The following is a 27,086-nucleotide window of genomic DNA, read 5'->3' on the forward strand; positions in this document are numbered from 1 at the left end:
CGGAACAAAGCATTAGCACATAGTGAATACATGAACTCCTCATACTATGGTCATCACCAGGAGTGGTCCTGATTATTGTCACTTCGGGGTTGCCGGATCATAACACATAGTAGGTGACTATAGGCTTGCAAGATAGGATCAAGAACTCACATATATTCATGAAAACATAATAGGTTCAGATCTGAAATCATGGCACTCGGGCCCTAATGACAAGCATTAAGCATAGCAAAGTCATAGCAACATCAATCTCAGAACATAGTGGAAACTAGGGATCAAACCCTAACAAAACTAACTCGATTACATGATAGATCTCATCCAACCCATCACCGTCCAGCAAGCCTACGATGGAATTACTCACGCACGGCGGTGAGCATCATGAAATTGGTGATGGAGGATGGTTGATGATGACAACGGCGACGAATCCCCCTCTCCGGAGCCCCGAACGGACTCCAGATCAGCCCTCCCCAGAGGTTTTAGGGCTTGGCGGCGGCTCCGTATCGTAAAATGTGATTAATCCTTCTGTCTGGTTTTTTTCTCCCGGAAAGCAAATATATATAGTTGGAGTTGAGGTCGGAGGAGCACTAGGGGCCCACGAGGTAGGGGGCGCGCCCTAGGGGGCGCCTCCACCCTCGTGGCTAGGGTGTGGGCCCCCTGGTCTTCATCTTTTGCAAGGATTTTTTATTATTTCCAAATAGACGTTCCGTGAAGTTTCAGGTTATTCCGAGAACTTTTGTTTCTGCACATAAATAACACCATGGAAAGTCTGCTGAAAACAGCGTCAGTCCGGGTTAGTTCCATTCAAATCATGCAAGTTAGAATCCAAAACAAGGGCAAAAGTGTTTGGAAAAGTAGATACGACGGAGATGTATCAACGTGCACTATTATTATTACCCACACCGTTCGGTCGTGCGAGTGAAAGGCAATAATGACGATATATGATGGACTGATTGAGATGAGAGAAGCTGGTATGAACTCGACCTATCTTGTTTTTGTAAATATGATTAGTTCATCGTTCCTGATTCATCCTATTATGAATGAAACATGTTTGCAATGACAATTAGAGATTATAGTTGCTCATGCCATGCTTAATCAGCTAGGAGTTTATAATGGTTTACCTTGCGTGCCAACATGCTATTAAAATGGTTGTGATGTGGTATGATAGGGTGGTATCCTCCTTTGAACGATTCGAGTGGCTTGACTTGACACATGTTCACGCATGTAGTTGAAACAAAATCAGCATAGCCTCCACGATATTTATGTTCATGGTGATTTATATCCTACTCATGCTTGCACTCATTGTTGATTAATCTTAATGCATGTTCATGACTGTTGTCGCTCTCTAGTTGGTCGCTTCCCAGTCTCTTTCTAGCCTTCACTTGTACTAAGCGGGAATACTGCTTGTGCATCCACTTCCATAAACCCCAAAGTTATTCCATATGAGTCCACCATACCTTCCTATATGCGGTATTTACCTGCTGTTCCAAGTAAATTTGTATGTGCCAAACTCTAAACCTTGAAATGAAATTTTGTTTTGTATGCTCGAATAGCTCATGTATCTACTAGGGCTGTCTATATCCTCCATGCTAGGTGGGTTATTCTCACGATGAGTGGACTCCGCTCATCATTCACGAGAAAATGGCCGGTAACTGAGATGCCCAGTCCCATGCTCAAATCAAATCAAAATAATTGCAAACAAAACTCCCCCAGGACTGTTGTTGGTATGGACAGTACCCGTTGTTTCGGACCAGCCGTGGAGTGTGCTTGTTGGTGGTGGGGGAGTATAAACTTTACCATTCTGTTTGGGAACCGCCTATAATGTGTGTAGCATGGAAGATATCGAGATCTCTTGGTTGTTATGTTGACAATGAAAGTATGCCACCCAAAATATTATTTATCTCTATTTCTAAACTCGAGCTCTGGGACCTCTGCAAATCCCTGCTTCCCTCTGTGAAGGGTCTATCTATTTACTGTTATGTTGAGTCATCATCCTCTTATTAAAAAGCACAAGTTGGAGAGCACCACTGTCATTTGCATGCATTGCTATTAATTTACATTGAGTATGACTGTGACTGGATCTCTTTTACCATGAATTACAATGTCTAGTCAGTCCTTGATCTTCAGGGGTGCTCTACATTTATGTTTTGCGGTCTCAGGAAGGGCTAGCGAGATACCATCTTCTTATATCATGTTATGATTGTTTTGAGGAAGTGTTGTCATCCGAGATTTATTATTATTGCTCGCTAGTTGATTATGCCATTGATATGAGTAAACATGAGACCTAAATGTTATTGTGAATATGGTTAGTTCATAATCTTTGCTGAAAACTTGAATGTTGGCTTTACATATTTGCAACAACAAGAGCAAACAGAGTTTGTAAAAAAATTTCTTTATCACTTTCAGTTTGTCAACTGAATTGCTTAAGGACAAGCAAAGGTTTAAGCTTGGGTGAGTTGATATGTCTCCAACGTATCTACTTTTCCAAACACTTTTGCCCTTGTTCTGGACTCTAACTTGCATGATTTGAATGGAACTAACCCGGACTGACGTTGTTTTCAGCAGAACTACCATGGTATTATTATTGTGCAGAAATAAAAGTTCTCGGAATGACCTGAAAATCCACGGAGACACGTTTTGGAATTAATGAAAAATATTGGCGAAAGAATCAGCATCAGGGGGCCCACACCCTGTCCACGAGGGTGCAGGGCGCGCCTCCCCCCTGGGGCGTGCCCCTCTGCCTCATGCGCCCCCTGAGACTCCACCGACCTCAACCCCAACTCCATATATTCACTTTCGGGGAGAAAAAAATAAGTGAGAAGGATTCATCGCGTTTTACGATACAGAGCCGCCACCAAGCCCTAATCTTCCTCGGGAGGGCTGATCTGGAGTCCGTTCGGGGCTCCAGAGAGGGGAATCCGTCGCCGTCGTCATCATCAGCTATCCTCCATCACCAATTTCATGATGCTCACCGCCGTGCATGAGTAATCCATCATAGGCTTGCTGGATGGTGATGGGCTGGATGAGATTTACCATGTAACCGAGTTAGTTTTGTTAGGGTTTGATCCCTAGTATCCGTTACGTTCTAAGATTGATGTTGCTCTGACTTTGCTATGCTTAATGCTTGTCACTAGGGCCCGAGTGCCACGATTTCAGATCTGAACCTATTATGTTTTCATGAATATATGTGAGTTCTTGATCCTATCTTGCAAGTCAATAGTCACCTACTATGTGTTATGATCCAGCAACCCTGAAGTGACAATAATCGGGATCACTCCCGGTGATGACCGTAGTTTGAGGAGTTCATGTATTCACTAAGTGTTAATGCTTTGGTCCGGTACTCTATTAAAAGGAGGCCTTAATATCCCTTAGTTTCCAATAGGACCCCGCTGCCACGGGAGGGTAGGACAAAAGATGTCATGCAAGTTCTTTTCCATAAGCACGTATGACTATATTCGAAATACAGGCCTACATTACATTGATGAACTGGAGCTAGTTCTGTGTCACCCTATGTTATAACTGTTGCATGAGGAATCGCATCCAACACAATTATCCATCATTGATCCATTGCCTACGAGCTTTTCACATATTGATCTTTGCTTAGTTACTTTTCCGTTGCCACTGTTATGATTGCTACAAAAACTGCTACTGTTACTTTTGCCACCGATACCGTTACTTCCATACTACTTTGCTACTAAATACTTTGTTGTAGATATTAAGTCTTTCAGGTGTGGTTGAATTGACAACTCAACTGCTAATACTTGAGAAGATTCTTTGGCTCCCCTTGTGTCAAATCAATAAATTTGGGTTGAATACTCTACCCTCGAAAACTATTGCGATCCCCTATACTTGTGGGTTATCATTCTCCAAGAGACCATTGTATTGAGAATCAAACGAGAGATAGGAAGACATCTAGCTACTAACTACGGACCCGTAGGTCTACAAAGAACTACTCACGCGTCATCGGAGAGGCACCAATGGACATGATGCACCCCTTCGTGATGGTGTCTAGATTGGATCTGGTGGTTCTGGACTCTGCGGCGGCTGGAATTGATTTCCGTCGACTCCCCTAGGTTTTCTGGAATATTGGGGTATTTATAGAGCAAAGAGGAGGTTCAGGGGGCACCCGAGGTGGGCACAACCCACCTGGGCGCGCCTGGGCCCCCAGGCGCTCCCTAGTCGGTTGTGCTCCTCTCGGAGCACCCCCAGGCGCTTCTCCGGCCCACTGGATGTCTTCTGGTCCAAAAAAATCCACAAAAAGTTTCACTACGTTTGGACTCCATTTGGTATTGATTTCCTGCGATGTAAAAAACATGCAGAAAACAGCAACTGGCACTTGGCACTATGTCAATATGTTAGTACCAAAAAATGATATAAAATGACTATAAAATGATTGTAAAACATCCAAGAATGATAATATAACAGCATGGAACAATAAAAAATTATAGATACATTGGAGATGTATCAGGGTTGTGCCTACCTCGGCGGCCTTCCGCACCGCATGTTTGCTCTATAAATACCCCAATATTCCAGAGACCCTAGGGGAGTCGACGAAAATCAATTCCAGCCGCCGCAAGTTCCAGAACCACCAGATCCAATCTAGACACCATCACGGAGGGGTTCATCATCCTCATTGGTGCCTGTCCGATGATGCGTGAGTAGTTCATTGTAGACCTATGGGTCCGTAGTTAGTAGCTAGATGGCTTCCTCTCTCTCTTTTGATCCTCAATACAATGGTCTCTTGGAGATCTATTTGATGTAACTCTTTTTGCGGTGTGTTTGTTGGGATCCGATGAACTTTGAGTTTATGATTAGATCTATGTTTTTATCCATGAAAGTTATTTGAGTCTTTTGATCTCTTATATGCATGATTACTTATAGCCTCATATTTCTTCTTCGAATCTTTGGTTTATTTAGGCCAACTAGATCGATTTTTCTTGCCATGGGAAGAGGTGCTTTGTGATGGGTTCGATCTTACGATGCTTGATCCCAGTGACAAAATTGGAACCGACACGTATGTATCGTTGCTATTAAGGATAACAAGATGGGGTCTATTTCTACATAAATAGATCTTGTCTACATCATGTCATCGTTCTTATTGCATTACTCCTTTTCTCCATGAACTTACACTGGATGCATGCTGGATAGCGGTCGATGTGTGGAGTAATAGTAGTACGTAGATGCAGGCAGGAGTCGGTCTACTAATCTTGGACATGATGCCTATATAATGATCATTGCCTGGATATCATCATGATTATTTGAAGTTCTATCAATTGCCCAACAGTAATTTGTTTACCCACCGTATGCTATTTTTCTCGAGAGAAGCCACTAGTGAAATCCACGGCCCCTGGGTCTCTTCTTTATTATATTTGCCTTCACGATCTATTTTTATTTGCTTTTATTTTCAGATCTATTAGTCCAAAAACACAAAAATACCTTGCTACAGTTTTTATTTATTTTATCTCGCGTTCCCGCGAGATCTATTTATCCAATCCACTACAATTTTACCTATCTTTTTACCCGTGAGGGATTGACAACCCCTCTCTTATGTCGGGTTGCAAGTATTTGTTCTTTGTGTGCAGGAGCTGTTTACGTGGTGTTACGTGGTTCTCCTACTGGTTCGATAACCTTGGTCTCATCACTGAGGGAAATACCTACCGTAGCTGTGTGATACGTCTCCAACGTATCTATAATTTTTGATTATTTCATGCTATTATATTATCTGTTTTGGATGTTTAATGGGCTTTATTATGCACTTTTATATTATTTTTGGGACTAACCTACTAACCAAAGGTCTAGTGCAAATTGGTTTTTTGCCTATTTCAGTGTTTCACAGAAAAGGAATATCAAACTGTCGGGGATATACCCCGCGGTATGACCCGGCCAGAATTATGACCCGGCCGGACTTGGCGACTCACCAGAGACCCGGCTGGAGCTTGACGACTCACTGGCGATCCGCCCAGACATGGCGGTTTACATGTAACCCGCCTGGACATTGTGACTCGCTGGAAACCGGGCGGGCGGATCAGACGGATGACAAGGCCCAAGGCCTAGAAGGCCGGCTCATGCTATGGTGGGCCTCTTTACGAGGAAATACACAAGGTGTTTTCCCTTAAAGGGGCAGACTAGGATTCCAGTTGTTATAGAATATAGTCCAAGTCCTACTAGGACTCCATATGTAACCCGCCCCTCCAACTTATATAAGGAGGGGCAGGGCACCCCAAGAGGGACAAGCAAGAAGAAACAATCTCTAGGGCTAGACACAAAGAGTCGGCTTACCGGCGACTCCCTCATGATCATAATGAGACCTAGCCACAAACAGCATGTAGGGTTATTACCGGATGATGTTTCCCGGGGCCCGAAGCTATCTAAATCCTTGTCTTATGTTGCGTCTCTCGATTCCGCCCAACCCCTCTCAAGCTACCACATAGATGCGTTGGCCTCGCGACTAAGTCCTCACACTAAGGACATCTGCCGTGACAATTCCACGACAGTTGGCGCCCACCGTGGGGCCTTGCACGCGGTGGTGTTGAGTTCTTGAAGGGGTCTATCCCAGGGATTGAGAAGGTCGCGTTTGGCCGGATGAAGATGATCTGGCACGGAAGGATCTAAATCGACTTTGAGTTCACCAGTCGAGATCGAAAGAATTTTTTCATGGTTATTTCGCATGCTGCTTCAAACGATCTGCTCAAACCGATGTATTCGATAGCAGACGTGCCGTGCGCCGTGACTAGGATGATGTCAACCTCAACTTTGTTAGTCAAGGTCGGAGACAATTCAGATACTGCCCTCAAAGGCGCGGCATGTCACCTCGTTGAGGTCTCGAGGGCAATATGCTCAGCTTGTTTCGTGCTACGGCCGATCACGTTAAAGACAGTAAGGACGTCATCAAGAGAAGGGATCAAGAAGCAATCCGCCGCGGCTGTTGTTTTTATCATTCTATAGGTTAAAAAGGAAAGGATAAATCGCCTGTTTCCAAAAGCCTCGAGTGTGGACCGAAATCGACTCGGACGGATACATACCTGTTCAGAAAGACCCAAAGTAGATGTAACCACGGCGGTTTTGACCGGCCACCGGTGCTCTCAAGATCAGACTAGCGGCGACCGTGCGAGCCCAGCAGTACGAGATGGCGGAGCCGTCGGCCGCCCTGCCGGTCCCAACTGACACAGAGAGGGAGGCCACCCTGGACCGCATACTCATGCGGCTGGCCTTCGCCAACGACGCCCGCCTTGTGCCACTTCTCGTCTGCGTGCTCCCTTACTCTTCCACCTCCATGATCATCCGCAAGCTCGCTGTGGAGATACTCAGCCACATCAGCAAACGGTCAGAAGCTAGGTATCAAGATCAATGAAAGAATACAAAGGCTCCCACAGCGTGTCCATGATAGAAAAAAAGGGGAAGAGAAATTCATCACGGGAAGCCATCGCTACTCCAAGTACAAAGCAATCAAGCTAACCAAAGGGTATGAACTCCACGTACGTGGTAGTCAGAATCCACAGAAGACATCAAACACGCCCTGGTGAAGCTCGTCGAGGGATCAGGCTTGGCCTGAACAGCAAAGCCACGCACGCGGAAGTCCACGACTGGGACGCGGACTCAATCTTCGACGAAGCATCGACCACGTCGCCGGCTCGGCCATCGCACCCTCGCTGCCGCGCCCGTACCACTACTCCCGTTCTCACTGGCTAGGCTCCGTCTCCGCCCCGCTCACAGACGGGTGCTGCACCTGGACGCCTCGTCAAGATAGACGCGCCTGAGTCGCTGCACCTCTTCTATGCCAAACCGCCGGCCGCGCCAAAGCCACCATCCAGTCATCAGAGTTTCGCGGCGCCGTCTTCAACAGCGGCAGGGGCGAGACGCTCTGCATCGCCAAGGCACCGTCACTGAGCCCTCGCCTCCACCTTGTAACAGCCTCCGCCCGCGCCTCTCGCGATGGCCTCACTTTGAGCCACCGCCACGGGTCGCCCGCGCCTGGCCGACCTCGCCTCCGCATTTGCCGTGAGTCGCTGCAGCCTCAAGTCAACCCCGCCGCTGTTGCTGACCTCCACCGTCGCATCGCCGGCTGTCACTGTGATCCGCCTTGCCGACTGTGAGCGGATATGACCACAATCCGGAGGATCGACAACGCGGACTCATCAACTACAGGCGCACTCGGATTCACCTTCACCTGACTCGCCGAGTCACCGCCCTTGCACGCCAGCTTCGGCCGGCGCCGGGCCGCTGATACTGCTTTTGCTGGCCTCTCGCGCCGCGCGTCCGCACTCTTCTTGAAACTGCGCGCCCGCCTCACGCGGCGTGCCACTTCACTTCAAGCCACTGCCATGGATCGTCGGTCTCCGCCTTGCTGGGGAGCCGTGCGGCCTCACCGTCCCCGGCCCGGCCATCTGCTGCTCCGGCCTCGGCCATCGCCGTTGACCCGCTGCTCCACTGTCATCTCACCCCGCTGCCTTGAGCTGACCTCGCCTCTGTTGCGAGCCACCGGGCCCCTCTGCCACTACCTCACGCCGTCATCGCTAAATCGCCAGCGCATCGCTCTGCTGTCGGGCATCGAGCCGCCCTCGCGCTGACCCGCCTCCAAGCCGCCCCTGCGCCACGAGTCGCCGTGCAAAGTTGCTCCTGCAACAAATTGCCCCGTCAGCCACCGTTGTCGGAACCTCCTTGCGTCGTTGCTCACTTCCACCTAAGAGACGCTCGTGCAAGGCTCCGCCTCGTTCTGTCGCTGTCGCGGCCTTTGCGCCTTTAAGCCGCCTCCGTTGCCGTGGGCCGTTTCCACTGTAACCCGCCGGGCTGAGCCTCCTTGCCTCGCCGGATCGCTGCGCCTGACTCTGCCTTGCCCGAGCCGCCTCGCTTCTGGAGACCCGCTGCACGGCTTTGTTTCGCTGTTCACCTCCGTTGACTTGCCTGCTCTTAAACAACAGAGACAAAACTAAGTTTCTTTAGTAGAACACCGGTGGTGCGGCCTTTGTTTGCACCTGGCTTTCTCGCAGTGGAGCACCGCATCTAACAGAAGAACCAGCAAAGATCACAACAATCATTCGCACCTCAGCGCCCAAACACTCATGAGCTTTGATTGCCACATCAGCAATCATTAGATGCAATCCCGGCAGCAACCTATGGAGAGAAGGGAGTCCCTGCTCATAGCTGCTGGTAATACTGTTCGCGTGAAAACTGAAACCAAAATCAGCTACCACGAGTGCTAGTTCAAAGTACTGCTGCTGCCACTTGCACGGTTTTAAAAAAAAGAGGGGATAAGGACGAAAGAGGGTCACGTGGGTGTTGCGCTACATCACAATAGCAGAGCTCAAAGTGCATATGCTATTCAGTATTATCTGGCGCCGGTGTCTGCGTTCGTCTAACAACAACAAAATCAGGTGTTATCCCTCCTATATATTTTATCAGTACATGTTTTATTCTATTAAGAGCAATTACTTTGGATTGGTGGTATTTTTTCTCGCAGGACCACTATTCATTACAAAGGTGTCGCAAAGGGGCATGTGCCAAACATTATTTTTGCACTAGCGCTTATCCATGCCGTGCTGCTCGATGAGTATGTGTGCAAGTCGCCGCCCCTGCTACATCAACATGACGTGGTTGACTCGCCCATCCGCGCGGCTTACCGCGCCTGCGATTGACTCGCCTGCCCGCGCCGGCTCACAACGCCGCGGCCGGCTCACCCGTGATTGATTTCAGCTTCACCATGATGATCATCAACTCCGCGGTGGATAATCACTGGCCTAATATATCAGGTGAAATCCATCCAGTATATTTTATATTACATATTATTTTCTTTAAAAGAGCAGTTACTTTGGCTTGCAAGTTCTCCCATGCGGGACTCAAACCAGTCTATATCATGGTCAGCTATGGAGAATCTCAAGTCAACCCATTGAGTCGTCTTAAAGACTCGGGGTCTACATGGGCATGTCTCAGTAAATGTTGCCAGTTTAAAGGCCGTCAGAAAAAATTCCGGCTCAAGAAGAATTTATCTCTCGCAAAGCTCGAGTTCTCAGAAAAAATTAAAGGGACCAAAGGGAGTCTATTGCAAGGCACAACTCAAACATAGGTACCCTGCTCCAAAGACCAATTGGGGGCTGATCGTATTCGAATCTAGCTTAAACCCTTTTGGTCCGACTTTGATCGTATTCGAATCAGAGTCGTTAAAAAAGTCTCAAGGTCATTTGGGGGCTTCCTGTTCAAACATATGTCGTATTCGAACCAAAGAAAACATAGATGTCGGTACCCTCTTGATCAGCGCAATGCCAAACCCACCAGGGGGCTTCTTGATCGTATTTGACTCATAGCTTAACCCCTTTTGGGTCCGACTTTGATCATATTCGAATCAGAGTCGTTAAAAAACTCTCAAGGTCATTTGGGGGCTTCCTGTTCAAACATAGGTCGTATTCGAACCAAAGAGAACAAAGCTGTCGGTACCCTCTTGATCGGCGCAACGCCAAAGCCACTGGGGGCGGTGCAGATGATAGACAACCCATCTTCATTCTTGCCGCTGCTGTTTGTATCTGCTCTTCACCTCTTTTGCTGATGCTTGTTGTTTCCTTCCCATATGCAGGTCCGTAGGAACACAAAAGTGCACCGTCCGAGTCAGGCCTACCTCAACTGCAACCAACGGTGAATCTCACTTGCCCTCCTCCCTCTCCTTTCCTTTCCTTTCCTTTTCTTTTCTCTAAGAAAAAATGAGAGAAAAAGAGAGAAGGGACAATGTTACTATCCTTTTTTCACACTTGTGCTTCAAAGTAGCACCATGATCTTCATGATAGAGAGTCTCTTATTTTGTCACTTTCGTATACTAGTGGGAATTTTTCATTATAGAACTTGGCTTGTATATTCCAATGATGGGCTTCCTCAAATTGCCCCAGGTCTTCGTGAGCGAGCAAGTTGGATGCACACCCACTTAGTTTCTCTTGTTGAGCTTTCATACACTTATAGCTCTAGTGCATCCGTTGCATGGCAATCCCTACTCACTCACATTGATATCTATTGATGGGCATCTCCATAGCCCATTGATACGCTTAGTTGATGTGAGACTATCTTCCTCCTTTTCTCTTCTCCACAACCACCATATTCTATTCCACCTATAGTGCTATGTCCATGGCTCACGCTCATGTATTGTGTGAAAGTTGAAAAAGTTTGAGAATACCAAAGTATGAAACAATTGCTTGGCCGAAACCGGGGTTGTGCATGATTTAAATATTTTGTGTGATAAAGATAGAGCATAGCCAGACTATATGATTTTGTAGGGATAACTTTCTTTGGCCATGTTATTTTGAGAAGACATAATTGCTTAGTTAGTATGCTTGAAGTATTATTATTATAATGTCAATATTAAACTTTTGTCTTGAATCTTTCGGATCTGAACATTCATGCCACAATAAAGAAAATTACATTGAAGATTATGTTAGGTAGCATTCCACATCAAAAATTCTGTTTTTATCATTTACCTACTCGAGGACGAGCAGGAATTAAGTTTGGGGATGCTTGATACGTCTCCAACGTATCTATAATTTTTTTATTGTTCCATGCTATTATATTATCTGTTTTGGATGTTTAATGGGCTTTATTATGCACTTTTATATTATTTTTGGGACTAACCTACTAACCAAAGGCCTAGTACAAATTGCTGTTTTTTTGCCTATTTCAGTGTTTCGCAGAAAAGGAATATCAAACGGAATCCAAATGGAATGAAACCTTCGCGGGGATCATTTTTGGAACAAACGCAATACAGGAGACTTGGAGTGGACGTCAAGGAAGCAACGAGGCGGCCACGAGATAGGGAGGCGCACCCAGGGGGTAGGCGCGCCCCCACCCTAGTGGGCCCCTCGTAGCTCCACCGACCTACTTCTTTCGCCTATATATACTCTTATACCCTGAAAACATCCAGGAGCACCACGAAACCCTATTTCCACCACCGCAACCTTCTGTACCCGTGAGATCCCATCTTGGGGCGTTTTCCGGCGCTCCGCCGGAGGGGGAATCGATCACGGAGGGCTTCTACATCAACACCATAGCCTCTCCGATGATGTGTGAGTAGTTTACCACAGACCTTCGGGTCCATAGTTATTAGCTAGATGGCTTCTTCTCTCTCTTTGGATCTCAATACAAAGTTCTCCTCGATCTTCTTGAAGATCTATTCGATGTAATACTTTTTGCGTTGTGTTTGTCGAGATCCGATGAATTGTGGGTTTATGATCAAGTTTATCCACTAGTAGAAAACAGGGCTTTGGTTCGGCCAGAAAAGAGCATTAATCCCGGTTGCATTACGAACCGGGACTAATGTGAGCATTAGTCCCGGTTCGAGCGGCTAGGGCACCGTACAAGCATTAGTCCCGGTTCAAATGGGACCTTTAGTCCCGGTTGGTGCCACGAACCGGGACTAAAGGGTGCGATGCCCATTAGTACCGGTTCATGGCACCAACCGGTACTGAAGGTTAGACCTTTAGTCCCGGTTCGAGCCACCAACCGGTACTAATGGGGTTTGAGGCATTAGTACCGGTTCGTGGCACGAACCGGTACTAAAGGTCCCATTTTCAAACTCTACCCCCCCCCCCCCCCCCCCCCCGTGGATCGCCTTTTCAGTTTTGTAAAAAGCAAAAGAAAATGATAAAAACTTCAAAAATTAAAATCCTTTCAGATGTAGTTATGTTACTACATGTACTAGTTAGGAAAATTTAAAAACTTAAATTTGGACATGTTTTGCAAAAAGTGTAGGGAAAATGTAAAACGGCTATAACTTTTGCATATGATGTCAGAAAAAACGTATAATATATCAAAATGTTCAGCACGAAAATCCGCATCCGATTTTGACCGCCTACGGCCTGTTTGCAAATTTTTAGAATCCTCAAATTCTAAAAGGAAAAAAAGTTATGCTCAAATTTCAGTTTTTTTTTTGAATTTTTCTTAATCTGGTTAAACTATGGTCAAACTACTTATTCAACTAAATAATTATTCAAGAATATTAGTGTTACTAAATAATTATTTTAGTTTTTTTGAATTTTGGTCAAATCTGGTCAAATTGTAGTTAAACTGTGGTCAAACTGTGGTCAAACAATGGTCAAACTAATTATTCAAGAAATATTAGTGTTACGAAATAATTATTTCAGTTTTTTTGAATTTTGGTCAAATCTGGTCAAACTGTGGTCAAACTATGGTCAAACTACTTATTCAAGAAATATTAGTGTTACTAAATAATTATTGTTTTTAGAACAATAGTTTCAAACTCAAACAGTGTAATGTGTGACTTCATGCTCAAGCTAAATTTCTGAGGGTTAATAGGATTGACATCTTACTATTGTCACGAAAACAACAAGTGCAGACTTGGAAACGAGGGAGAATAGAACCCGGAAGTTAAGCGTGCTCAGGCTGGAGTAGTGAGAGGATGGGTGACCGTTCGGGAAGTTAGATGATTTGGAATGATGAGGGGTGATTAGAGATTAGAGGTTATATTGAGCAGTGATGAAGGGTGATTAGAGATTACAGGTTAAAATAATTCAGAAATTTGAAAATAAAAAAATCAAAAAAAATTAAATCATAAAATTTCCTTTAGTCCCGGTTCGTGTAAGAACCGGGACTAAAGGGGGAGGCTTTAGTAACGACCCTTTAGTCCCGGTTCCAGAACCGGGACTAATGGCCCTTATGAACCGGGACTAAAGGCCCTTTTTCTACTAGTGATCTATGAACATTATTTGAATCTTCTCTGAATTCTTATATGCATGATTTGATATCTTTGCAAGTCTCTTCGAATTATCAGTTTGGTTTGGCCTACTAGATTGATCTTTCTTGCAATGGGAGAAGTGCTTAGTTTTGGGTTCAATCTTGCGGCGTCCTTTCCCAGTGACAGCAGGGGCAGCAAGGCACGTATTGTATTGTTGCCATCGAGGATAAAAAGATGGGGTTTATATCATATTGCTTGAGTTTATCCCTCTACATCATCTCATCTTGCCTAATGCGTTACTCTGTTCTTATGAACTTAATACTCTAGATGCATGCTGGATAGCGGTCGATGTGTGGAGTAATAGTAGTAGATGTAGAATCGTTTCGATCTACTTGACACGGACGTGATGCCTATATACATGATCATGCCTAGATATTCTCATAACTATGCACTTTTCTATCAATTGCTCGACAGTAATTTGTTCACCCACCGTAAAATATGCTATCTTGAGAGAAGCCACTAGTGAAACCTATGGCCCCCGGGTCTATCTTCCATCATATTAATCTCCCGCCAACGTGCTATTTCTATCGCCGTTTATTTTGCAATCTTTACTTTTCAATCTATACAACAAAAATACCAAAAATATTTATCTTATTATCTCTATCAGATCTCACTTTTGCAAGTGGCCGTGAAGGGATTGACAACCCCTTTATCGAGTTGGTTGCAAGGTTCTTAATTGTTTGTGCAGGTACTAGAGATTTGCGTGTAATCTCCTACTGGATTGATACCTTGGTTCTCAAAAACTGAGGGAAATACTTACGCCACTTTGTTACATCACTCTTTCCTCTTCAAGGGAAAACCAACACATGCTCAAGAGGTAGCAAGGAGCGGTATAAAGCTCCGGGCAAGCGTCGGGGTCTCCAATTAGGTTGTGGAGATCGCCCTGAGCAATTTGACGGGTACCAGTGACCGCCCCCAAGGGTTGCCAAAGTATACGGGTTCGGTGACCGCCCCAAGGGTTGCCATTTGTACGGGTTCGGTGACCGCCCTCAAGGGTCCCTTAGTGGAATCACGGCATTTTGCATTGTGCGAGGGCGTGAGAAGATTATGGTGGCCCTAGTGGCTTCTTGGGGAGCATTGTGCCTCCACACCGCTCCAAACGGAGATTAGCATCCGCAAGGGTGTGACCTTCGGGATACATCATCGTCTCTGCGTGCCTCGGTTATCTCTTACCCGATCCCTTTACTTGTGCACTTTACTTTGTGAAAGTCATCGTGTTTCATGCTATATATCTTGATATCACATAGTTGTTTATCTTGCTTAGCATAAGTTGTTGGTGTACATAGGTGAGCCTAGTTGTTGTAGGTTTTGTGCTTGACAAATTAACCGCTAGGTTTATTCCGCATTTGTTCAAGCCTAAACCGTAATTATTTTAAAGCGCCTATTCACCCCCCCCCCCTAGGCGACATCCTTGATCTTTCAACCAGGAGACGACGGCAGATCAAAAGATGGCATATTCTTTGTTTTCAAATTATACCATGAGTATAAATTGTTCTCCTCTCCACATTTTCTCATTTTCATGATTACTAAAATGGTAGGCAGCAGACTGGAAGTATGCATGTGCCTGTTCTTATTAGTTCGAATATATCGTCCTTATCTTTTGGGATCCATTTATTGTTAGACTACTGAAATATTATTTCATGTTCTTGCTAAATTAATAAGTCTCCACACGAAGGGAGTTGTGCGTATACTGGGTCGTAGTTGAATTAGTTTAGTGTCTATTCTATGAACAATGTCAACTATGCCTTCCTAGAAAGATACTTCTTTGGGTTGATATCATACTTTCAGTAAGGGTTTCAAATTTCCTACTTACATTGGTTCAGTCCCTCTGACGGCTAGAGAAGGAAATCCTGCATGAAACTGGTTGACGGCTTTGAAGTATTTAGATTGAAGATTATGGAGATCATTTTGGTTGAGAACTAGAACTGAATTAAGCTAGAAATACGCTACAACACTTGGTGTAGGATTCAACATATCGGACAAAATGGTAGATGTTAGTTATTTAAGGTGGATGGTCCACTAAAATTAGATGATTCATTATTGGCCAGCCGCATGTTTTGTTAGTCGATTGGGTATAGGGGTCATTCAAAAAATAAATGATAGAGGAAAATCTTACCCTGTAGTAAGTTTGAGACAGTTTCTCTAATTATTTGCAAACATTTGAGATGCTTAGGAACCTTTATGGGATGAACCACTGTGAATTTTAAATAATCAACATCTTTGGTCAATATTTCATAGCACAATACCACACAGACAATTGGTCCTGCCTTTTCATATATAATTGGTAGTTTTTGCTTCAACAGTGAACTTTTTTCCTTCTTACGAATTACTGGTATGCAAATCTAGGCACGATCCCCTTATCTTGTAGCGGCTCGGCAAGGAGAAATGGTCGTGTCTTGCAATGTAAAAGGCTAGAGTGGACGACGCCGACCAGACTGCTCCTGGACTTCCATGGCACGGGCGGGCAGTTCCAAGGCCCACCTAAGCTCCTCCTTTTGGTGATGTTAGCCGATGAGTTTTCTTGACCTCACTCTATGACACAAATTAGTTATGCATGTTGCACCCTGATACGTTCATTTTGCATCATGTTTTCCTACTGTTATTTATAATGTTTTCATAATAATGCTTTTTGGAGTAATTCTAATGCCTTTTCCCTCATAGTATGCAAGGTTCACACAAAGAGGGAGAATTCCGGCAGCCCAGGCACGCCATGGTGGGTTGTGCCCTCCTCGGCCCACCTCCAGTGCCCATCTTCTGGTATATAAGTCATTTTGACCTAGAAAAAATCAGGCGAGGACTTTCGGGACGAAGCGCCGCCGTCTTGAGGTGGAACTTGGGCAGGAGCACTTTTGCCCTCCGGCGGAGCGATTCCGCCGGGGGAACTTCCCTCCCGGAGGGGGAAATCATCGTCATCATCATCACCAACAACTCTCCCATCTTGGGGAGGGCAATCTCCTTCAACATCTTCAACGGCGCCATCTCCTCTCAAACCCTACTTTATCTCTTGTGTTCAATCTTTGTACCGGAACTATAGATTGGTACTTGTGGGTGACTAGTAGTGTTGATTACATCTTGTAGTTGATTACTATAAGGTTTATTTGGTGGAAGACTATATGTTCAGATCCATTATGCTATTTAATACCCCTCTGATCTTGAGCATGATTATCATTTGTGAGTAGTTACTTTTGTTCTTGAGGTCACGGGAGAAATCTTGTTGCAAGTAATCATGTGAACTTGATATGTGTTCGATATTTTGATGGTATGTATGTTGTGATTCCCTTAGTGGTGTCATGTGAACGTCGACTACATGACACTTCACCATACTTGGGTCTAAAGGAATGCATTGTGGAGTAGTTATTAGATTATGGGTTGCGAGAGTGACAGAAGCTTAAACCCTAGTTTATGCGCTATTCCGCAAGGGACTGATTTGGATCCAAAAGTTTAATGCTATAGTTAGATTTATTCTTAATACTTTTCTCATAGTTGCGGATGCTTGCGAGGGGGTAATCATAAGTAGGAGGTTTGTTCAAGTAAGAACATCACCTAAGCACCGGTCCACCCACATATCAAATTATCAAAGTAGCGAACACAAATGAAACCAACATGATGAAAGTGACTAGATGAAATTCTCGTGTACCCTCAAAAACGCTTTGCTTATCATAAGAGACCGTTTTGGCCTGTCCTTTGCCTCAAAAGGATTGGGCTACCTTGCTGCACTTTTGTTACCGTTACCGTTACTTGCTCGTTACAAATTACCTTGCTATCAAACTACTCGTTACTTACAATTTCAGTGCTTGCAGACATTACCTTGCTGAAAACCGCTTGTCATTTCCTTCTGCTCCTCATTGGGTTCGACACTCTTACTTATTGAAAGGACTACGATTGATCCCCTATACTTGTGGGTCATCACACCCGTGGATTAGGATATGAAACTGATGCTCCTACTATGATTTTACTTTCTGTTTTTTTTCCTTTCATCACGCCATTATTTCAGTTTGACTTTTATGAACAACCAGATTAATTTTTTAGATGCAGTGTGCATATATAATTAGCTCTCTATCTTTAATTTGAGTCTCTTCCTCCTTTTCTCCTGTTGCTCCACCCCCTTTTGTTGTACCGCTTTGTTGGTATCTCATTCTGCATGTGCCAACGAATACATCTTTCATCAGTATTCACATATGGTTGAGATGAAAGGTTACATTTGATATTATCTAGCTCCACTAAGAAATTTCCGCTCCAGTATTTGTTGTGCAATGCTTGCATTGCCATATTTTTTGTAACTATTTTTGCCCCAAAGGTTTATAAAGAAATGATTTTCTTTCTGTTTGGATGAGGTGGTCAGGCATTTTGTTGTCTATTTTATAGCAAAATCTCCTTACAAAGTGTTGATCGGGAGACAAATTTGTTTCCTGTTCATACATGTACATAATTGTCTCAGAGATCAGGGAAGTCATAAGCGTGTAATGTGCATGTTTTTACGTACCATAAAAATGATCCAAACTACTGTTGGATCCTCTAGGGCTGGAACATGTGTGGGGACAGGCTACACGCAACAAACCACACTTCCTGTCTGTTGAGATGAGGTTGTAGGTTCTGTATGTTGTTCAATCTTTTTAATAAGGTTGCTACTCCGAGATGCATCGGGTGATAGTGCCAATGGTAGCCCTTGCTCAGTTTGATGTACTAGACGAAAAAGGTAACTGCATAACTCTCTTTGCAATTGTTCGTGCAGACATCAGAGATGCCTGATTTCTACAAGGATGGTGAATATGAGAGATGTCCTGATTGGTCTTCCCTCCAGTGGTATCCAACTGCATTTTCTTAACATCCATATAGATTCTTGAGAGTGCTAATTGTGTTCTCATGTTAGTGGTGCTTTCCTTTGATTGCAGTTATTATTTTTGGTTAATGATAATTATTATGTTCATTGGTAAATGCATATGAGCAATGAGCTTGGGCGGATTGTTATTCTGGTGTTGGTTTGCTTGATCTAAATATATGATTTATTGATCTGTTCTTTAGTTGATACTACCTCTGTGTGGGTTTATTAGTTCCCCTCGCATTTGGGTCAAATTTTGACCATAGATTTAACTAGCAAGATATAATTTATATGTAACAAAAATAATATCATTGGAAAGTTCTTTCAAATAAGACTCTACCAATATAATTTTTATGTCATATAACTTATGTTTTGCTAATCAAATCATATGTCTGTGTTTGTGTGTGTGAGCGCTCTTCTTTCCATCGTCTTGGCTTGCACGTTGTCGCTGGAGTCGTACAAGGTCATGACCTACCTTACCTAGTGAGGTACTGGCTAGGAAGAGAACAAGCCGCCGCCGCCACGCACCAAATGGTACCGTCAAGGACGTCGTCGTACTGACTGTCGATGATCTACAGGTCCATCTCTCCTTCTCTTCCTCTCTCTCAAATGTTATATCGTTCTGGTATGTAATGATGAGGCGGAATATGTATAAATTGTAGTCCCAGCACCTGGAGACTAGATTGTTCTTACTTCTGATGGATGTTATTTGATTATGTATTTGTTGGGAAATGTTTCTTCAACAGTCAACTGGACGTTGTTGTGCAATCTAGCAAGCATGTTCATGTCGTCTTGGATTTTCGATCCACTTTTGTTTCTGATCAGGCTAACCAACGCCGCTGTCAATGGCTTATGATATAGCACTCCTGATAGAAGCTTGATTGTTAATACTTTCAGAAAACTGGATCAGGCACAATGTTAAAAGGACTATAAATCTGATGGTTCAGTTTCACATGCAATCGACTTTTGTATTTGTTTTTCCTATTTATGCACTATATATGCTATATGACCTTGGCACGTGTTGTTACGAAATACAAGACGGTTTGGTCAAAGGTTCACACCACAGTGACTGCAGGAGCAGGCTTCGCCTCATGCGCTCTCCCCACCCCTTTTACATGCTGATGAACGCTTGCCACATCAATGCTGAGGGAGAGGGGGGATATGGTGAGTGACAATCTGCTCCCATTTAATTATCTTTGGTTGCTCCATTATAGATCTCCTACCCTTGGAAGTGGTGTTCTATTGTTCTATTCATGACAATTTACATGATTACAAGTATGTTGGCTAACATGATATATCCTTAAGCAGATTTGTGCATCACAACGCACAAGTAAATTGGATGGCAGGCGTCTCTATAGAGATATCTATGTAGTTTTCTACCATATAGTTTAATGTTGTATCGTATAAAAGAATGTTATGTCGTGTAAAAACAGTGTACATAAGTTATCCAGAACCACCACTATGGCGCCTTTTTTGTGTTGTACTGAACCTCTATACTTTTGGTATCATGCTACACATTTATATAAAATGCATCAATGACGTGTAATGAATCTTCATGCTTTGGACTTTTGCGTCATGTGTAACATATATTTTAATTTATCAGGTTGGATATGACGAAATGAAGTTGCATTCCTATAATACTATATCATCTTACATACCGCGTCTATCAAAAGCCTGAATATGTTTTCGATTTGTATGTAAGACACGCTTCGTCTTATGCCTTTTATAAGCGAGAAGCCTGAATTTCTGCTTTCTTTTGGTAGACACGGTATGTAATAACGAATCATATTGATCTCTGTCTAAATAGATGAAACTTGGTACTGAGTTATTACTTTATTTACCTATAATATGGTATGTAATGACAAGGAAGTTGAGAACTACGTAATTTCTACTTCGTATGTCTGTATGTTGTTTAACTATATATTTGTTGGCGAGTGTTTCTTAAATAGTTAGCTGGTCCCTGCCGTGTAATCTGGTGAGCCTTTTGATGCTCTCTTCAATTTTCGATCTATTATTTGTGTCTAAATGAGCTTACCGATGCTGCTACTAAATACTTATGTACATGGCAACTCTAATAGAGTTTTTTCTTTGCGCGGTAACTATAATAGAGTTTCAACCTGGATCAGGTGCAATGTTAAATGACTGTAAATTCGATTGTTTAAGACAACTACATCTGCTATTTTTATATTTGCAATGCTTCAATGACTGCATTACCGGGTTAGATATGACTATACCCGGCAGCACCGGCAAGCCGCACTCCCTACCTAGTTATCACATATACGCAGCTCACGACATGCCGAGGTCGTAGTTTTTCAATCATTTGGCGTGAATGTCTATTTTCATCATAGGTGTGACTATCCGCGTCCAGTTGACCTACCTGATGAAATCCATAAATGATTTCGGCAAAAGACTTGCCAAAGAGAATCACAACTAAATTTGAAACCAAATGAAACTAGAGAAATTTGAAAGAACTCTATAGTCAAGAACACGGGAGAAGTAACAAAAGAGCTGCTGGAATGAGCTGCCCCTTCTTTCAATTTTTCTTTAGCGGGATTCTTTTGTTTTATCTCGTAATCACGCTCCTTGTAATGTAGAAACCATATAGCAAGGGGACTTTTTTTTCTTCCCATTTTCATATAGCAGTTTTCAGTCATTTTGGAAAAAGCAAAGTCGAATAATAATCGAACAAAAATCCCATAATTTTTTTAGGGAAAAAATCCCATAATAAATCTCAAAAAGTTTTATTTTGAGACAATCAAAAAGTGGACCAAGCAATACCACTTGCCGCTGCGCACATGCAGCCCATAACGAGAAACGAGGTCCAGTACGTAGTTCAACTCGGCCCGGTCCAGCACACGCATATGGGGTTCTCATTGTAATTAAGTAGAAACCATATAGTGAGGGGACTTTTTTTTTTGATTTTCTTCCCATTTTCATATAGCAGTGTTTCAGGCATTTTGGAAAAGGCAAAGTCGAATAATCTGCCCCTTCTTCCGGTTTATTTCTTTTTTATTTGCGGGATTCTTCAATTTTATTTCGTAATCACGCTCCTTGTAATTGATTAAGTAGAAACCATATAGTGAGGGGTATTTTTCGATATTCTTCCCATTTTCATATATCTGTGTGCAGTTTTTCAGGCATTTTGGAAAAAGCAAAGTCGAATAATCGAACAAAAATCCCATAATAAATCTCAAAAAGTGGACCAAGCATTAATACTACTTGGCGCTGCGCACATGCAGCCCATGATGAGAAACGAGGTCCAGTACGTAGTTCAACTCGGCCCGGTCCAGCACACGCATATCGGGTTCTCATTCCGTCGCCGCACCGCATCGTCTCCGATCGCTGACCTCCCTCGCCGTCCATCGCCGCAACTGCAAAACCCTCCTCGCCGTTACCCCCGCGACCATCCATGGCCACCTCGACCCGAGCGCCGCTCCCGCCGGCCGGCCCCGAGAAGGAGAAGCCGCTCGCCCGCTCCGCACCGCCAACCGCTCCCGCGTACCTCGCTAACCCAGGTCCAATCTCCGTAGCCGACGAACCATTGGAGGCGCAGTTTCTTTCACCGTCCCCACCGTCTTTGATTTTGGTGTCGTCGCAGGGAAGAAGACGCGCCGCCGGGTGCCGATGACGGACGAGGAGCGGGGGAGGATCGACCGCCTGAAGGAGCTGCACGCGTCAGGGATCGAGGAGCTGCACGAGCTGATGGAGATACACAAGGAGCTGCGCAACTACCACGACGAGCTTCTGTTCCGGCGGAGGTGCCTGGCCGCGCGCCTGGTCAGCCGGATCGCCTTCCAGCGCCGCGACGCCGCCTACGTCAGGCATCAGCTTGGCCTTGGCCTGAAGGTGGGGGATAAGCTGCCGGAGGAGCTCAAGCAGGCCAGGCCGCCGATCTCGATGGCCCTTTTCTTGTGGCATGAGATGGGCAGGGCCTTGTACATAGGCATGGATAACTTCCTTGATGAGTACAGCAATCAAGAGGAGTACCGGAGAGGGATGCTGGCGTTGGTGCCCGGGGCTGTCCCCGATGAGAACGGAGCCCCGCCGGATTGTGTTGCCCCCCAAGAGTAGGAATTGATCGAGTCTGTTTGCTTGGTGTGGATGAGTACTTGTTTAATCCTGAGAACGAAATGTTGCTATGTTCAGGTTCAGGGTGACTACTTGTTTGATTCTATTTTGTTGAGGATGATTTTTTTATGGCTCGAGTGCTTCAACAAATCATGTGGACTAGTCTTTTAGTTTTGAAAATTTCAGTCATCTTGTGCGCAGATTGCTATGTTCTGAACTTCTGATTATGATTACGTATTTTTTTTTGCCTAGGAAACTATATGTAACCTGGCATGAACAGTTATGCAGAGAGAACCTCAATCTGAATATTCCATGGTGACTGCGCCGGCACGGAAGGAAGGTGCGGTGGACAGTAGCCATCCTGCACCGCTGCCGCCGAGTGTGTCGCTCCTTGATCCACTTCAGTGCTCCAAAGCTACGACCTACCTACTAGGTATGTGGCAGGATGGCTTAGCAAAAAGAAAATCTAATTCGGGAAATCAGTGATCTGTGAAAAATGAAGTAAATCTGTATGTTACTAGAGAGAAACATTTCAGAGTTTGAAGTTTGAACTCAGGCAAACGATTTCAGACGACTTTAGTCCAACTGGCTTCAGAAACTGTGTTAAACCGAGACTACTAATTATGATTTTCCATCTTATTCAGGACCTCTTTCATGATTTCAAAAGGATATGTAACTATATGTAACTTGGCATGATCAGTGATGCAGATAGAACCCCAATCAATCTGAATCTTCCATGGTGAGGAAGGAAGGTGCGGTGGACCGTAGCCATCCTGCACTGCTGCCGCCGAGCCAGTCGCTCCTTGATCCACTTCAGTGCTCGAAAGCTACGACCTGCCTACGAGGTTTGGTCTTGGACTGTAGATACGTATCTGGCAGGATGGCTATTGCAGCAAAAAGAAAATCTAATTCAGGAAATCAGTGGAGTCTGAGAAATGAAGTAAATCTATGTTACTAGAGAGAAGCATTTCAGAGTTTGAACTCAGGCAAAGCATTTCAGATGACTTTAGTCCAACTGGCTTCAGAAACTGTGTTAAACTGAGACTACTAATTATGATTTTCCATCTTATTCAGGACCTCTCTCATGATTTCAAAAGCATAATACAGATGTGCTGACCTCCACCTTATGTGTCTTATGTGTTTCCCTTGATTTTGAGCCATTGAGCCTAATCACAAGACCAATGCTATAAATAAACTACATTTGGAATCTCTGTGGTTTTGACCAGCCTGCTCTGTTATGTCTTTATTTGTCCTTTTTTTCGAAACATGAAAGGACCAATCACAAGACCAATTGTCTTTATTTGACCAGCCTACTCTGTAGTTTCCATTTTGCTTCAAAACAATGCTATAAACAAAACAAAATGAGGTCTACTTGCCAATGAATACCGAGTGAGCCTGCTGGATCCATACTATCAAAGTGTTCTGGTGTACACCAAATAACTGTGAAGCAAATCATCTTTGTTGTTGGCTTGTTGCCCATTTTATTCTTGTGAGACAAATAGTTGATTACTTATCCTGAGCACTACATATATGGCTCACAGGAAAAAGCCATGGTACAGAACTCTGCAATTGTGTGGTATATATGTGTGTACAGTAGTACAGTATATATGCCTCGTCTCCTGTCTCCAGCTACATTTTCGTCTATCTCTAGTCTACTGCAAGTCTGCAATGCTATGGCGCGACCGACCGACCGATCATGATATGGAGATTGTTGTGAGGATTGGTGAGGATCAAGAAGAGGCCCTGTGCTCGATTTTGACGGGCAGGCCAAGCAGCGGCGACGGCATGGGGTTCCTCACGAAGGTGTCCTCCTTGCAGCAGAGCTTCCATCTGAACTGCCTCACAAGGTGGTGCATCGTCACCAGCGTCTCGATCCTGGAGAACTCTATCCCGGGGCATATCCTCGGGCCGCCCCCGAAGGCGACAAAGGAGCACGGCGCCGCCGCCGCCGACGCCCTTTGGTTCTCGGTCTCGAACCGGGACGGGTCGAACTTGGCCGGCTCATGGAAGATGCTCGCGTCCATGTGCGTCACGTTTGCCGTCCAGAACACCTGAAAAACGTCATATCAAGATTCAAGAGTTTGCATCAGCTTTCTCGGCAAGCTGGTGATGCTATGAGCCTATGATTGGTGTGGGTTGACCTGCCATCCTTTTGGGATGAGGTAGCCATCGAACTCGGTGTCCTCGAGTGCTCTTCTGAAGTTGCCGAAGATCGGAGGGACGACGCGGAGTGTCTCCTGCGCGACCCGCCATGTGAACTTCATCTTCGACAGATCTTCCCAGGTGAGAGCCTCGCCGTCACCTTTGTTCTTGGCAATCTCCTCGTGCTCTGTGTCACGAAACGAAACACACATCATGACCATGGCAGAGGTTGGTAGTACTTTGCTTCACCGGTCAGTCACTTGCCTTGGACCATGGCGGCGAGGGTGGCATCGTCGTTGGCAAGGTGGCGGACCATGAACGTCATGAGGATGGACGACGTGTCGTGGCCGGCGATGAGGGCGACCATGGCGTTGTCCACGATCTCCTCGTCGGTCAGCAGCCGCTCGCCATGGCCGTCCGTCAGGCCGAGCAGGCAGGTGATGAGGTCGCTGTTCCGCGACGCCTTGCCGTTGCCTTGCTCCTCCTCCGCCTGGCTGGCCTTCTTCTTCTCCAACGTGATCCCCTGGAGCACCCGGCGGGCCCTGCCGCTGGCCTTGAGGCTCCGGCTGAAGGCCGTGAACGGCAGGTTCACCGGGACGGCCCACATGCCCTCGATCATGCGCACGAAGTCGCCGGCCAGGGCGTCCCGCACGGCGCCCCTCTCGAGCCCGAAGAGCAGCGCGGAGATGATGTCGAACGTGAGCCGCTTCATGAGCGGCAGCACCGTGACGGTGGCGCGGCCGGCCCAGTTCTCCTCGAGGTGGCGCCGCACCTCGCCGTCGATCCTGCCCACGTACGCCTTGAGCATGTCCGGCCGGAGGAACTCGAGTAGGGCGCCGCGGACGCGCCGGTGGTCGGCGCCGTGGAGGTCCAGGATGCTCTTCTCCCCGAGTATCCGCTGCACGGACCGGGGCTGCCGGGTGGAGAGCGCGCCGCTGAAGAACAGGAACTTGTTGGCCGCCGGCCCGGCCAGCAGAACCGTCGGCTTGCCGAAGAGCGACAGCTTGGACACGGGCCCGTACCTGTCGATCCGGTCCTGTATCCACCGGCTGCCGCCGTCGCCGCGCATGGCCCGGAGGAGGCCGAGGCTCTGGCCGATCACCGGCAGGCCGAGGGAGCCCGGGGGCAGGTTGCCCGGCTGTGTCCTCCTGACTCTAGCGAGGAGGTGGATGGCAACGGACGAGGCGGTGACAACAACGAGTGCCACGGCTATGGCCAAATAATCCATTGGAGAGGGGTCGGTGTTAAGATGACACTGACTGCTGCTACCTGAAGCTGGAGCTGAAGACGAGATATCGGAATATATAGGCGAGCATGAGCAGGTTGTTTCTGCGGGAACGAAATTGCTGTCAGATGGCGTAGTTCAACACGTAACCATGATGCACCGGAGATTTCAAACAAGAAAGAATCCGCCATTTCCAACGGGAGGACGACAACGCTGCAGCATCACAATGATATTGCCAAAGAGGCATCCTTCGGCAGCTCCGCCTCAATCGCGTCGGCTGCCAATGACGACGAAGTAGGTCAGTCCTACGCAGGACCGTCGACCTCACATATGACGCAAAGTTTGTTGAAATATTAGGCAAGTTCATGATTAATTCCAGTAAATAATTCATGACTAGAAGAGATACTAGCATGCAATAATCTAGCAAACTAGAAGAACAGCAAGACATGCATGACAGCAGCAAACACGTAACAATAGCTGTAGAAACAGACATGAACAGAGGATGTTGGACGTACTGATCGTTAGCTATTATGGGTGCGACAGTGTTGATGACGACGTTGGCGACGATCTGCTGCTGACGGCGATGAATACGACGATGAGTAGCACCGCCCGACTTGAACGGAAGACGACCCGTGATGACGAATTTGAGCAGTCGCGCACAGCGCTTCCCACAAAACCTAATTCGTCCTCTCCCGATGCAGGATCGCAAAGACGAACGGTTCCGGAGACCTACTCTCCCACGCGCCGATGCACGCCGGCGTTTGGGATGGAGTAAACTACGATGGCGGCGCAAGTTGTGAGATGAGGCAAAACCCTAGGTGTTTTTCGGTGTGTCTCTGGCCGTAGCCGGTAGCTGTATATATATTAGGACCAGAGGCGGTATTGTGTCGCGACCACAATCCCAAACCGACTCGGTTTCTAATTCGTATACTTACCGGACAAGAAATCAAAAACTTGTCTGTCAAGACATAAAAATAAAACGGCAAAAGGAAGCTGCGCTCCTGCAAGGAGACGGATCGGATTTCGGCGGACCATTCACGCGCATGTCGCATGTACGCCTCGCCTCGCCTCGGCACGGCGAGGCGAGGCGAGCGAGCGCGCGCGTGTGGTTTTCC

The 27,086-nt window shown here is 45.7% G+C and overlaps 1 protein-coding gene across 1 annotated transcript; it reads right to left on the reverse strand.

Moving 5' to 3' along the window:
- Positions 1-24,166: 24,166 nt before the first annotated feature.
- On the reverse strand, positions 24,167-25,974 carry LOC109762830 (cytochrome P450 716B1-like). The gene is made up of 3 exons (XM_020321711.3): positions 25,011-25,974; positions 24,746-24,933; positions 24,167-24,655 (listed from the first exon to the last, which is right to left on the reverse strand). Exons 1-3 carry the CDS (start codon positions 25,972-25,974, stop codon positions 24,335-24,337), a joined length of 1,473 nt encoding a protein of 490 aa, XP_020177300.1. The 3' UTR covers positions 24,167-24,334.
- Between the last annotated feature and the right edge of the window lie 1,112 nt (positions 25,975-27,086).

Source organism: Aegilops tauschii, chromosome 2 (assembly GCF_002575655.3).
Source record: "Aegilops tauschii subsp. strangulata cultivar AL8/78 chromosome 2, Aet v6.0, whole genome shotgun sequence".
NCBI lineage: Eukaryota > Viridiplantae > Streptophyta > Magnoliopsida > Poales > Poaceae > Aegilops > Aegilops tauschii.

What these genes read in the sequence shown, in the direction of transcription:
- LOC109762830 (XM_020321711.3), bottom strand. Translation starts at nt 25,974, where the DNA reads ATGGATTATTTGGCCATAGCCGTGGCACTCGTTGTTGTCACCGCCTCG. An exon ending in CCTCGCCGCCATGGTCCAAG is followed by an intron (nt 24,934 to 25,010) that starts GCAAGTGACTGA and finishes TTCGTGACACAG; the next exon opens with AGCACGAGGAGATTGCCAAG. An exon ending in TCATCCCAAAAGGATGGCAG is followed by an intron (nt 24,656 to 24,745) that starts GTCAACCCACAC and finishes GACGTTTTTCAG; the next exon opens with GTGTTCTGGACGGCAAACGT.